Source organism: Petaurus breviceps, unplaced genomic scaffold (genome assembly GCF_028583685.1).
Source record: "Petaurus breviceps papuanus isolate PSGF00001 unplaced genomic scaffold, PetGlider_PUasm1.0 90574, whole genome shotgun sequence".
Taxonomy (NCBI): domain Eukaryota; kingdom Metazoa; phylum Chordata; class Mammalia; order Diprotodontia; family Petauridae; genus Petaurus; species Petaurus breviceps.
The window spans coordinates 6322583-6337479 of NW_027187277.1; the positions used below are offsets into that span (position 1 = coordinate 6322583).

General features: G+C 36.6%; 1 protein-coding gene across 1 annotated transcript in view; it reads left to right on the forward strand.

Annotated features, from left to right (window-relative positions):
* Positions 1–14897, forward strand: part of UBASH3A (ubiquitin associated and SH3 domain containing A) — a 131603-nt gene that overhangs the window by 7946 nt on the left and 108760 nt on the right. Inside the window, exon 3 of the mRNA XM_069063412.1 lies at positions 12701–12887. Coding sequence (XP_068919513.1) covers positions 12701–12887 — 187 coding nt within the window. The remainder of the gene's footprint in view (positions 1–12700; positions 12888–14897) is intronic.

Sequence of the window (14897 nt, forward strand, 5' to 3'; positions counted from 1 at the left end):
CACACACACACACACACACACACACACACACACACACACACACACACTTTGAGGTGAAAAAAGGACAGTTGACAATCACGGGCACCAAAATTTCTCTTTTATGTTGAGCCTTATTTTTAGAAACTGTTTTTAAAAAACTACTGCTATCTGAACCCTAAAACCTCCTTTTACTTTGCTAATTTAGAATTCACTTGCCCTTCTGAACTGGAAGTTTGGCTGAATCTGGACTGTCTCTGATGAAACATGTAAATGTCATCAAAGTGGCTTCTTCATTACCATTTCTGCATTTTGTTTCCCTTGATCTTGGGGCGGTTTGTGGATTGTCCTCTTAACGTGAATTAACAGTGGGTCGTGGCAGTGACCCATGGCAACATCTGTCATCTTGGGCTTCTTTAGCAGAGGCATAATGTCCAGAATGACAAAAGCACTGTTGTGCTATCCTCTGCCCTGGTTGGACCATATCTGAAATGGGGTATTCAGCTCAACATGCCATGCTTCAGGTTTAGGTTTTTTGTAAAAAAGGACTTCTAAAAATTAGAGCTCTCCAAAAATAAAATGGGGTATCTCAGGAGATAGTCAATTCCCCTCAATTTGAAGTTTTCAAGTGAAAGTTGGATTACCTTTTGTTATGGATACTTTAATGGGGGATTCCCGGTTTGATTAGATGACCTCTGAAGTCCCCTTCAACTGTAGGAGGCACAGTCACATATCCGAGAGAGATTTTTAATCTTATTCATGTGAATTAAGGGATGGTTTTTTGCTCGCATACATCTTCTCAAAAGAAACTTTTTTTTTAGCTCAATTGTCTTAAATTCACAAAAGTAAGTTTACTGTTATCATCATGTGTGCGTAATGGCAACCACACTGGCATACCCAGAATCTCATCTGGCCAAATCACAAAGAAATATTCTTCCCCCAAAGTAAAATACCAACTCAAAGTATATATAACTTCTCAGAGACAGAAGGCTTCACAACCCTCATGACTCAGTACCTAATTAGAAATTGGTAAAAGGTGTGAAAGCCTTCCTACAAGAAAGCCTCCCCCAAGCAAGCTTCCCTTAATGGTCTCCACATGAGACTTATTAATGGGCCAGGAACACCTTAAATCCCATTAATATTACAGCATGATCAAGAATCAGCCTGTCTATAAAATAGTGAACAAGAGTCCCTTTGCTTAAGTGGGAAAAGCCAGGGACCCTGAGTCAGGAGTCATGGAGATGAGCCCCATCACTGCCCCTAATGAGACACCTTATGGCCTCTATAGGTTTCAGTTTCCTCCTCTATAAAAATGAAGAGATTGGACTTGGTAGTCCCTAAAGACTCTTCCAGCTTTTAAATGTGTGTATGCACTCCCTGAAATCTTACTCACAGAAATCTTGTTCAGATACTAGTTGGACTGACAGGCTTCTCTTGCCTTGCAGCTAGAGTCCTTTCACTATTTTCTGGCCACGGAGATCATTAGTGTTCTGCCCCAATTCAAGCAGAGAAGTCTTCTAAGTCTGGGTTTTCTTATCTTTGCAACTCCCAAGTTTTTTAACTGGACCCCCTTCTGATAGCTCTAACCCTTAGCCTTGCCTCTTGTACTTACCCCATTTCTGTTTTCTCTGTTATCTTAATGTACAGATCTCCTTCTTCCTCCTTATTGATCAATTAGGGTCCTAACCCTCTTAAAGGAGTCACTAAGCTCCTCCTATTCCCAGGACTACCCAAGGAATGTCATAGAATATTAAATATCAAAGCTGGAAAGAACCTTAAACATCTGTAGGTGGCCCAGTGGATAGAGCACTGTAAACTTACCAGCTATGTGACTCCAGGTGAGTCACCAAACCTCTTCCTAGAACAAATGTTATTATTCCCATTTCACAGAGGAGGATGGTGATGGTTGGAGATATGAAATGACTCCCCTAAGATCACACAGTTAACGAGAGACAGGATATAGACCCAGGTCTCCTGACTCCAAGCCCAGCATGCTTAGTGTTGTATCAAGGATGTTGTAGGGTATATAAATTCATATTACAGAAGTTAGACTAAATTGTTTCTAAGATCCATTAGAACTCTAAGATCCTATGATTGTATATTAACCCAAAATCATTATTTAGAGCATGATTTACATATTTACTTCAAGCAATTATTGAAAGTCCAATACAATTCACAGAATTACTGAAATTTTAAATTTTAAGGAATCTCAAAAGTCATAGAGACCATTGCTGATTAGGAATTCCTTCCATAAGCATCCCTTGCAAGTTAGCATTGAAAACCTCTAGTAATGAGTGTCAGTGAGTTAGGGGGCTGGCTACCCCAAGCACATTAATACTTTCCCTGGTGGAATGGGTGGATAAGAACAATTTATTCCAACAGCCATGAAGGCGGCTGAAGCAGGCACTGTGGAGTGCTTAGAGTTTGATCAAGCACTGAGGACACCAAGGTCACCCACTGCATCCTGGGCCATTGCCAGTCATCCTGACTTTTGTCTTGCCACTGGACTTCAATGAGTCAGGCAGAGAGAGCAAGGCTGACAGCTCTGCCTCACTTAAATCCAATTCATGTGCAAATCAAGACATCACCCATGATGTCATTGGTCCTCTTCGAAAATGAAAGACAAACAACTCTGGCTGACTGGGATTTCTCTTCCTGTCAGTGATCGTATATTCTCCAATGCAGAAAATTCTTCTTCCTGCCAGTAGGGAGCCCCTGATGCACCCAGGAGCACCTGACATGTGGATGTTGAAAGGATGCTACCAAGACTGGGAATATTTACTTCAATATTATTCATTTATGAAACAAAAAGACACAAAACTAGAGATTTCTCTAGGCCAGGGTTGGCAAACTAATACTTGGGGGCCAAATCTAGTCCATTGCCTATTATTGCATGATCCACGAATTAAGAATAGTTGTTACATTTTTAAATAAAATTTTATTGGAACATAGCCATGCTCATTCACTTAAATACTATTTTGCTTTCCTGAAACAACAGTGTGAGTTGAGTAACACAGGTGGAGCTCGCCTTACTTCCCACAACTGCTCAGCTCATTACGTTGTGTTAGAGTGACATATAATTGTGTTAGAGTGACACAATTATAACTCAACATGTCACATGTATTGTTATGCCATAACATTTTGTTTTTTTATTGCCAATTTTTACCTATCATATCAAAACAAAAAGAGAAGAGAGAAAATGTGTTATGATTTTTTGAGCTCAGGGTCAAGAATGAAATTTTGGATACTGAATGGCTTTGAAAACTAGCTTTTGTTGCAGACTTGATAAAGTTTCTTAATGAAATTAACCTAAAAGTACAAGGCAAATCAGTGTTTGTGTGCAAAACTTACACTGCAATAAAGGCATTTCAATGACAACTAAGTCTGAATCACAAGTAATGTTAAGCTACTTTATATGCTTTCTTTGCTGTAAGAAGTAAAAGCAAGAAACATGACTTCTATTCCTACACAAATCTGCAGTGGATATATTTTCTGAGGTCAAAATACAGTTCCGAGAGTAATTTTTTTTGGACTTCATTCCAACTGAAAAATAAATTTTCATATATCAAAATCCATTAACTGTGCATTTGAGAAGCTTCCATCTAACCTTCAATTGGACATGATTAATCTGCAATGTAATGACATGCTAAAAGGCAAACATCAAGATAAAAATCTAATTCAGTTCTATAAATGCCTTCCAAGTAATGAATTGGCTAAATTTAAATCATATAAGACATGCTCAAATATGAGATACATAAAATTTCATTACAGATAATTTAGCATTAGCAGATGAATATTTGCAATCTTTTTTGATGTTAGGAAACACTAACTTTAAATAAAGCAAAATGCTATCCCCCATCTCACCCCAAAAAGGAGTTGTATTCTTTTCATTAATAAATCTGCATTGCAAAAAAAAAAAAAAGGTACTATTAATTTTTCTTATTATATTTTGGCTTTTGCCAAATTTGTGGAAATCTGTTTTTTCTCTGGTTATATGAGTATCTATATGATATTTTAATTTTTGTCTCAGCCCATAAAACCAAGAGAAAAATTTACTGTATGAACCTATTTAACTATCTGGTCTTTTACAGAAAAGTTTACTGACTCGTTCTAGGCTAATACATGCACTCTGTTTATAATGTGCAAACACTAGCCATTTCTGTCAAGGTAGGGGAGTGCATTTAGGACCCAAATCCTAGAGGTGCCTTTCACTGGAAATTCCTGTGATATATTTAAAAAATCAGAGTTTACAGTTCAGAGTGAGTCAGTCAGTCAACAAATATTCCCAAGTGCCTACTATGTGTCAAATTCTGGAGTAAGAGTGGAAATTTTTTTCTTTTAAAAATATTGTATTTGTTTTAATTAAGCAAAGCCTATCTTCTCACCCTCCCACACCAAATCCTCTCAAATGAGAACCCCAAAAACCCCAAACCCATTACAAACTTGTATTGTTAATCAAAGCAAATTTTCACATTGACCATGTCTTTAAAAAAAAAGTCTTATTTTGAATCCTTCACTACCTCTATAAGGAACTGGATGTCATGTTTCATCATTAGTCTTCTGGAATTGTGGTTGATCATTATGCTAAAAGAGTTTAGCACAATAGTATTCTATCACATTTATATATCATAATTGTTTCATTCTCCAATTTCTGGACACTCCTCCAGCTTTCCTTTATTTGCCACTTCAAAAAGAACTACAAATATTTTGCACGCTTAGAATTTGCTTTGCTTAGAACTAAATCTCCATTAATCTACCCTTCCTCCTCCCCCTTCCCATTTCCCTTTTCCATACAATTTCCCTGTTGAATGAAATCTATTTCTTCACCCAACTCTATGTGTGGATATTCTTCCATCTTTTGACCAGTTCACATAAGAATGGGATTCAAGTATCAACTGCTGCCCCCCTCCTCTCTTCCCTGTATATATAGATGTCCACTTGTACACTCTGATTATGTGAGACAGTTTTCTCTAACTTTCCCCACCCCTTCTGTCCCCACCTCCTAACCATATGTTCTCTTCTCTTTCAATTCTTAAGATAATCAGGACATAATAGAACCACTCCCTTTGTTCAGTCATTTTCAGTTCTGTCCAACTCTTCATGACCCCATTTGGGGTTTTCTTGGCAAAGATACTGGAATGGTTTGCCCTTTCCTTCTCCAATTCATTTTATAAATGAGAAAACTGAAGCAAACAGGTTTATGTGACTTGCCTGAGGTCACACATCTAGTAAGTGTCTGAGGCCAAATTTGAAGTCATGAAAATAAGTCTACCTCAATCCAGTGGCAGCACTCTATCCACTTCACCACCTATCCAGCACTCTATCCACCTTCACCCTTCAACTTCATTAAGGTAATATTCAATGTTGAACTCCATGAAAACAGGGACAATGTCATAAATACTTTTTCTTCACATAGTAGGTGATTATCAAATATTTATTGAATTTGTTGATACCAGTTTATTAGGTGGAAGGTTTCCTGGTTTCCATAGGTGTTACAGCACTCAAATTAACCCCGCAAGTCCCTGGGAAAACGCAGTTGCCTTTTGCAGGCAATCTGAGTTGTTGTTTCTAGTTTCCAATGCTCAAATACTCAAATGTTATTTAACTGATGTAGATGTTCTCTCCCATAATATATAACCATGACTCTGGGTGACTATTGACCATGTCATCTCATATGTTTGTCAAAAAGAAAGTAGTCTGAATGATTTTAGGGACCAAATAAATGTTTTTTAAAAGAAGAAAAACTTAGTGTGGCTAGGTGTCACAGTGAATAGAGCACTGGTCCTGAAGTCAGGAAGACCTGAGTTCAAATCCAGCCATAGACACTTAACACACACATACAAGAACTAGCCATGTGACCTTGGGCAAATCACTTAACCCCAATTTCCCTGCCTTCCCCCTCCAAAAAGCAAGAAAAAGAAAAGAAGAAAAACTTTTCTATACTCTAAAAGGAGCTTGGTCCAATGGTTTGGCATCCCAAAGTTCTGAATGTATTAAAACACTTAGTACTTAGTTTTACTTAATTGGTTGTAAGCACTTAAGCATGAGACCTATCTTTATTTCAGTGGTCCTAATGTACATCTAATCATTTTCTAACTCAAATTATTTGTGTGTACTTCTCTTCATTTCTATTAGATTTTAAAATTCTTGAGTATTTTATTCATCTTTGTATTCTCCCACAACATGTAGTAAGTTTTTCATCAATATTTGTTCAATCAAAATTCTATCACTAAATTCTCTTTTAGGCTATGTTTAGATTTTGTACAAGTCAGATTTGGAGAACAAAGTATGGCTGTGGGTGGAACCAATATGTACAAAAACATTCAGTTTTTTAAAGAATTATCCTTTCCCTAGGGTTTGTTACTCACCTGGCAATCAGGTAGCAAACCTGAGAAAGTTAGAGCTAGGATGGGAAGTTATGAAAAGATTGCCTTCAAAAAGTCAGAGGAAGTTAGCACTAGAACCATTCCTTTTAGAACATAATCTTGTCTACCTAGAAAATTTGGGCCAAGATAGGTGAAATGACTTTCCAGAGTTGTCCAGTGAGTTCAGAAGATATTTGGAGATACAGGTGCCAACGTAATCACCTCTTTTACATTTTTTCATAGGACTGTTAAGCAAATCAAACAATGATAAATGTTAAAGTTCAGGAAATTGACTCTGGCAAAGGAAGAGAAGAGTTCAAGTCCTACCTCTGAAATATATTGGTTGTGTGACCCCGGACAAATCATTTCATCTTTTATACCCCAAGCAACTCTTTATGACTTTAAATTGAAAAGCAGTTATTGATTTTGCATTGGTAAAGAGGATTTAGGAAACTGAGAGTTTCTTACACCAATAAAATCAGAAATCCAGGCCAAAAAAAGGAGTAGAAAGCTGGCAAATATTATCCTTCCTAGTCATAGTAGCAGTTTTCTGTTACCTATTACTCAACCCTTTCATTGCTTGAGGGTAGGGTTGGGCAGAAGTATTTGCCTATAAATATTTGGTTTGGTAACTCATTGTACAAACAGGCAAGTCACTTCAGGATTCTGAAATTTAATTTCCTTATTTGCCTAATGAGAAGAATGGATTAAATGATCTTTAAAGTCCTACTTCTATATTATGTGATCTTACAATATCCCATAGTTATGTAATCTAAGTTTCTCTTATAAAGGACTTGGTGGAGAAGGTATTAATATCATGCCAAATGTGAAAACTCTTGGCCTGGTTTCATGGGAATTTGCTAAGTCTGCTTTGTGAGGGTCATTTTGTCCTGCTCTAGTGATGAACTTCTTATTAAAACAAAAAAAAGTGTTTTATATTTGAGTCATGAATCAATTTTCAGGGATAAAAGAGAAAGTACCCAAGTTAAATCTGCTTTAAATTTAAACTCTCAAGATAGAAGTAAATGTACTGTTTAAATACAGTTTACTTAAAAATAACTTCCATATGTCATGTGAGCAACAAAATGGAAGAGTAGATATTTCCTCCAATTCTCTACAACCTCTCAAACTTCTCCAAAACATAAATTTCATGTCAAAAATAAAGTAACTTCAGCTATCTCCATATTCTAAGACATTCAGAATCCAAAAGAAGGTTTTTTAAAAAAGTGAACTGATGATTACTGACCTTGAACTTACTCAGAAACCCTCTTCCAGCTCCCACACTACTGATAGGATACACTAGAAAACTCAAGGACAGACATAGACTTACAATAAAACCCACACCTACACCTCAGTCCTTCCTTTTTCTTTCAAATGCAGTGAAGATCCTGGCTATGGAAATCTGCCCTGGACAGAATATACCGATAGCTGGTCACAGCTTCTTAAAAGTAAATGCCAGCTAAAGCTCACAACCCTGTAAAACCAATGCTGCAAAGTTCTGAACTTCAGCATGGGAGCCGACAAGCCTATAAAACCAGCAGAGCCTGAAACCAGGCCAACCACCTTGTAAAGACACGAGAGCCAATACCAAGACAGACAAGCCTGTAGCTATAGTACTGTAAAGATCTGAACTTCTGGCACTGGGTCAATGAACTGAGGAATAGAGGGATTAGGGCAGGAAAACAAGATAGGACATTATGTATGGGAGGGGCTATGCAGCATTCCATTAAGCTTGAGGGAAAGAGCACAGCATCCAACTGGAGCCAGTACTGACCACCTGAAATCAGTTGGGGCAAAGACCTAGGTTGGTGAATCTTGAATTTCTTAGTATGAGAAAAAACTAAGATACTTTGAGATCCATGTCTCAAGGAAACCACAATTAGAGAGTCAGAAAGTGAGTGACAGGGAAAATAAGAGGGTGGGGGAGGGGGAGAAATAAACCAAGATACTGGGAAGAAAAGAATGCAAAGACTTTAAATACAAACAGATAAGTCAGCAGGAAAAGCAGCATTACCATAAGGATATAAATATGACCTCCAGAACTAGTAAACAAGTTCATGCATATATTAATGGCATCTACACAATAAATGAAAATGATTCAACACTTGTTGAGACACTGTGGAATTTGAGGAAAATATTGAACCATAATATGCTGTTCCTGAATGGTTCAAAAGAGAAATGAGAATGATGAAAGCAGAATTTATGGCACACACAACAAAAATAATGGTCAGAATAGAAAAATGAAATCTGCAATGTCAATTCTCACCAAAGAAATAAAAGAGAAAACAATCAGTTGTGAACATAAACACACAGAAGTGAAGGACAATCTAATGTTTTTTAAGCAATTGGGGTTAAATAACTTGTTCAAGATTACATGGCCAGTTATTTCTGGGTGTGGTGCTGAGGATCTGAGCCCAGATTCGATCCCCAGGTCATCCTGACACTGGGGCTGGTGCTCTTACTCTCTGAGCCACCTGGCCTCCCCTAGTCAAGGACAATCTAAAATAAAAGCAAAAAGCAGTTAACATTTAAAAAAAATTGTTCCCTATGAAAACACAAAACATAGTCATCTCAAATATAGGATGTTTAGAGACAACTTGGGGTTCATAGGTCTCTCAGAATAACAGAACAGGACAAAAAAAAAAAAACCTTAACAACATAATGTGGGAAATAATGAAAGAGAACTATCCAGAACATTAAAAAATGAAATACCAGTTGAAAGAATTCATAGATCACCTCTGGGTGGAAAAAAATACCACAAACTCTAAGACACACAGTGGATCAATTTAACAATTCAATTCAGAAGTAACTACTGTGAGGGATCTGGATAATGATCTTCAAATACAAAGGAAAGGGCATTCAAATAATACAAGATTATTCTGCACCCCCTAGACAATGTAGGAACAAATGGAAAAATGTGTTCTAAAGAGTAAGGGAGCTCAGGATGCAGCCCAGAGTGAACTCCCCCACAAATCTAAGCTTAACTATACAGGAAAAAAAGATGGACTCTTAATAATAAAGAATTTGAAATATTTTTGAAAGAAAACCAGAAATGAGGACATTATTTGCTTCTTGAATACCCCAAACAACAGAAATGCAGGGAAAGTTAATAAATGAATAAGGCAAGGGCAGCAACAACAACAGAAAGACAGTAGAGAGACAATTAAGAGACTTTTTTAAAAAATGTATACAAGGAGTCAGGGGTGAAGGTGGAGATCTGGTATAGGTAATAATGAAGAGGCATTCAAGGAGCATTAGGGACAGAATCTAGTGACAACCCTGTGTACAGGTAAATTTTTGTGGGACTAAAATGAAACTTGGGAGAGTACAGGCAAAGAAGGTGGGGAATCTAGGGGTTAGAAAGGAGTGTTTAATGTACTTGGTTCAAACAAAAGGCTAGTAATGAAGGAAAATCCTTTTGTGGTTTCAAAAAAAGGGAGAGGTTAAAAAGCAAGGAAGTATTAAAAGAGTAGGAGAAAGGAAGGAGGCCTTACATTGGTGGTGGGAGGGGATTCCACTGAGGAATCTGTATAGATGATCTATGATCACAGATGGATCTGTGTAGGGAACCTTACACTGAATGTGGTCTAAGAAATTAGGTGCTTGAAAAATTTATTCACCCCACATTGGGGGGTAGGGGAGTTAGATATTACCTGGGGGCAACTGACATCTGAGGGAAATGGGAGGACATAGACCCAGATGAAAAATTTTGAGGTAGATGACTAAAAAAAGATAACCAGGAAGTAGTATAGATCAGTGGTAGACTATATAATCAGAGACTTGGTAGGAGAGGGGCCCTCCCATGGAGCAGTGTCCTCTCTAACAGCTGCAATAATTGACATTCTGGGTGTAAGGAAATTGAAATGGGGAAATCTACAGGGCAAGTCCTACAAGGCAGTGACAGAAAGTGCCTAGAGGGGAGAACTTAGGAGGGATACCTTGAAAGCTCTGATTACATGAGGAATGCAGAAAAAAAGATACAGACTAGATAACTATGTGGATCATGACTCAACAAATGATGGTTTAGAGTTGATAGAGAATGGATAATGAAAAGTGTGAGAGAAATCCTTTTCTGTAAAGAGGTACAAAAAGTGAATTTTTTTCAGATTTTAAGATTAACTGAAGGAGAGGAGAGTAAGAGAGAATCAACTTGAAAGGGAAAAAGAGGGGTGAAATATCTATAACAAGATAAAAGCGGAAGAAGAAAAAAAGAACTTACAAAGTCTCAAAGGGGTAACAAATGAGAAGAGGGTATAAGGGATAAAGGGAAGAGAGAGGCAGTGGGAACAAAGCCAATTTAAAAACATGATTAAAGTAACTAAAAGAACAAAAATACTATATTTACAACAAAAGAGAGAAAAACCATAACTTTAAAAATAACCCAATATTAGAGACAGATGGAGGAAAATATAAACCTAACTCACATAGCTTTCAACGTGGATGGATTAAAAGCTAATACAACTTTTAAAAAAGAAATGATAGAATGGATAAAAATAAAAGCCTGCAATCTGTTGCCTTCAAAAAAAATCATTTAAGAAACAAAGACATACACAAAATGAAACAGAGAGGATGGGGGAAAAATTATTACGTATCAAGTGAATCCAAAAAAAGCAGAAATTTCCTTCATGGTAGAGGATGAGCAAAAACAAGTATTCAAAGAATAAAAAAAATAGATAAACAAGGAAATTATATTATGATGACAGGAACCACAGACAGCAAACCAAAATCAGTATTAACTGTAAGGCTCCAAACTCTTCAGCATCTAAATTCATAAAGGAAATATTATCTGAGCTTCAAGAAGATATAGACAGTAACACAATGATCACAGGAGACTTTGATATCCTTCTTCCAGTTTTATATGTCTAACAAAGGTAAACAAGAGGGGAAAATGGAACTGAGAATTTAGAGCTAAAAATCTTACATCATCTAATGGAACAAAAAAAAAATATACATATTTCTTAGCACCATGTGGAGCTTTTTACAAAAATAGACCATGTATTAGGGTCCAGAGGGTACAGAGATTTTGTAAACAAATGTAAAAAGACAGACAAGAAATAGAGGTAATTACAAAAGATAAAATAGATAAATCTGATTACTTGAAACAGAAAAACTTTTTCACTGACAACATTAATACATCTAGGAGAAGAAAAGAAGTGATTGAATAGGAAAAAAATCTTTGTACCTAATTTCTCTAATAAGGGTTTGACATCCAAGATATATAAATAATTAATAGCCATTCCCCATTGGATAAATGGTCAAGGGTATGAACAAATGGCTTTCAAAAGAATTGTAAATTATCCACAACCACACCAGAAACAGTCCCAATCACTTATGAGAAATGCAAATTAAAATAACCCAGAGATTTCACTTTATTTCCTGAAAATTGTCAAAAATGACCCCAAAATGGCAATATCATGTTAGAAGGCTTATGGACCTGGGGGATGCACATGAATGCATTGTTGGTAGAGCTGTAATTTGGTACCAATCATTTTGGGAAGAGGTCTAAAGTTAGACAGATAAAGTGACTAAAAGCCCCACACCCTTTAAACCAAAGATTCCATTACTAAATAAGAAAGCCCCTATATATTCCAAAATATTTATATCAGTATTTTTGTGAGAGCTAAGAATTGGAAACAAAGTATTTACCCAGCTAAACAACTTGTAGTACATGAATATGAAGTAATGTGACTGTTCCATAAGAAATTATATGTGTAATGGATACAGAGAAGCATGGAGATATATGTATGTATATAGATATAGACATAGATATAGATAGATATAGATGTGTGTGTATGTTTGTGTAGAAAGAGTGAGGTGCAAAATAGAGTTAAGTAAACAGAACCATGAAAACAATATACTCTTAGCTACAACAACGTAAACGGAAAGAATACACCAGAAAAATCAATAGTAAATGTAACAAAATTATAAAGTTCAAGCAGAACTCAAATGAAGACATATAAAACAATACTACCAACCTACCACTTCATGGGAGCTGGAGGTCCACAGGTGTTACACATTGCTGTTTCAGATTTTTTCAATGTATTGATCAGTTGTGCTGACTTTTTATTTCCTCTGACAAAAATTACTATTTGGAATGTGAGATGGATGACTGTGAGACAGAAGAAGCTTCAAAAAACTATAACAATGTAAGAAAGAAAATATTGGCAAATTTTTTGTTAAAAAAATAATGTCTGAATAGGACTTCAAAGGACTAAGGATGTGAAGGAATTATTAGAACATTAAGAGACAATTTCAGGGCCAAGTTTTGCTTTTTTTTCTTTAGATTTTGCATCAGACTGGATGAAAAGATCTCTTTCTCTGACTTGTGAATGGCCAAATTATTCAATTCTTCTTTGTAGGTTGCATTTTCATTACAATGACCCTTCTTTAGATGATCCAATCCCTCAAGAATATGCCCTCTACTTATGTCCCACTGGGCCTCTACTAGAAGACCTACAGAACTTTTGGAGAGAAAGCAAACGCCAGTGTGGCAAGAACAGAGCACATGAAGTTTTCCCCCATGTGACACTCTGTGATTTCTTCACGGTAAGACAATTTCCTTTATTCTTAAAATACAAACTCCCTAACTTGGCATTCAACGCCTTCTGTGGTATGTTTCCAACTTCCTTTTTTGTGCCTTTTTTCTTACTACTTCCCTGTACATGCTCTCTGTACTAGCCAAATGAGAATACTAGCAATACTAAATGTTCTATGACTTGCCTTGCTTCCTCATACCTATGTGTATTGGTATACATTGTCCAACATTCCTAGGAATCCCTCCATATTATCCTGCACGACCCAGATGAGATGTCCCTTTCATCATGAAATCTCTAATGAGAAGTGATTCTCTCCCTCCCTAAGTTACTAATGCTAGTTTGTTAGACCTCTCTTACTCACTAGCTCATATTCTAATTTGTGTCACACCTATTTGTACATTTCCCTGATCTGCACCCTACTTCAAATGTAATCTCAAGAGCAGCGATTGTATTGTTTACATCCCTAAATATTACTTGAACAGAAAAATAGGAACAGCTGCAAGCCAAGTGAACATGGCAAGGTTATGGTTTTAGTATTCCTTTAGAATGGACAGGACCACAAGTCTTCTCTGTTATAGAAAGAATCATAGTCACGTTAGGTTTAGGTTAACTAGAGTTTTGTCTCAGTGTTCCATTATCTAGAGGGTAAATCTTCTTTTACTTGGAAATTTTTCCTGAATCCATACCTCAGGCTCCTCTTTTGGCCATATGCTATGCTGTATCATTTCAAATGGCACTGACTTTCTCCAAGGTCCCACCTTATATTTAATTCTGCTACCTCTTTCTCAGAGGTTTTGGGTAAAGTCAGGGAGCATCATTCATGTGGATACTGGAGAGGAAAGGCACTGATCCCTCCATGTGACCATGCTTCTTCCAGTGTGCTATGAGCATCTCCTACAGGAAGAGAAAAGTCTACTAGACTTCTAGTTCACAGTCCATCTCCTGCCTGATCCCCAGACTCCTGTAGAAGTCTAATTAAGAGGTAGTTGGCCTTCCTTTTAGCTGTGTGCATTCTATCATGCTGTGTACGTGTCCTGTCTGATCTCCAGCCTCCTCTGAAATTGTGAAGAGGTGGACACCTTACCATGGTACCCACACATATCCTGCCTAATCTCCAACCTCCTATGGAAGAGAAATACTATTCCAGTGTCTTGTTGCTGAAATGTTGGGAGAGGCACCATTCCATCAAGTTTGCAGCCTGATCTCTTGCCTTGGGGAAAGAGAGTATCATTTAGGTTACAATATTTTTACATTAATTTGTTTTTATTTTACTACTGAAAAGTTTTAAGAAAAATATTTTATAGCATTTTCTCTTTGTGACACATAGGGTTCAGAGTAGTGGGCAATTAGAAACTGAGAGAAGGGACAAAAAGCATCATAGCTTTTGCTATGGAGAAAATAAATGAGAGTATGTGGTGCAATGTAACAAATATTTCTAACGTCAAAAACTATGCATAGTATTCTCTTAGTTTTCTCTATGTTCGTTATGTAGCCACTGTAAGTTTAACTATAGTTTAGTGTAAGCCTGATATGACTGCTTACCTTTTTTATTTCATGTAGTTTTAGTACCTGTGGGAACTCCAACCGTGGAAAGAAAGGATTTCTCAGGCTTTTATTGTATGGGCTTCCAAGGAGTAAAAATTATTATCTTAGTTCTCATGAACATGAATAAAGCCCATGCTTTCTAGTATTTTAGCTGATAAGACCAAAGATAAAGTTTCTTTAAAGGAATTTTGCTACAGTTTCTTGCTATTATTTTAGCTGATAAGACCAAAGATATAGTTTCTTTAAAAGAACTTTGCTGTCAAGGCATAAGATATTTCTTTCTCCTTTATACTATAAGCTTTGAAAATCAGTGTTGACAAAAGGATAAATAATATTTCTTTCAGACCTTTCTGATGTACACAACACTATAAATAAATGAAACTATGGCTTCCTTTATTCCAATTTGTATAACTTGGACATTTTGGGTTTTCTTCAGGGGATATATATTTGGAATCAAAGGAGGGAAAATTAATAG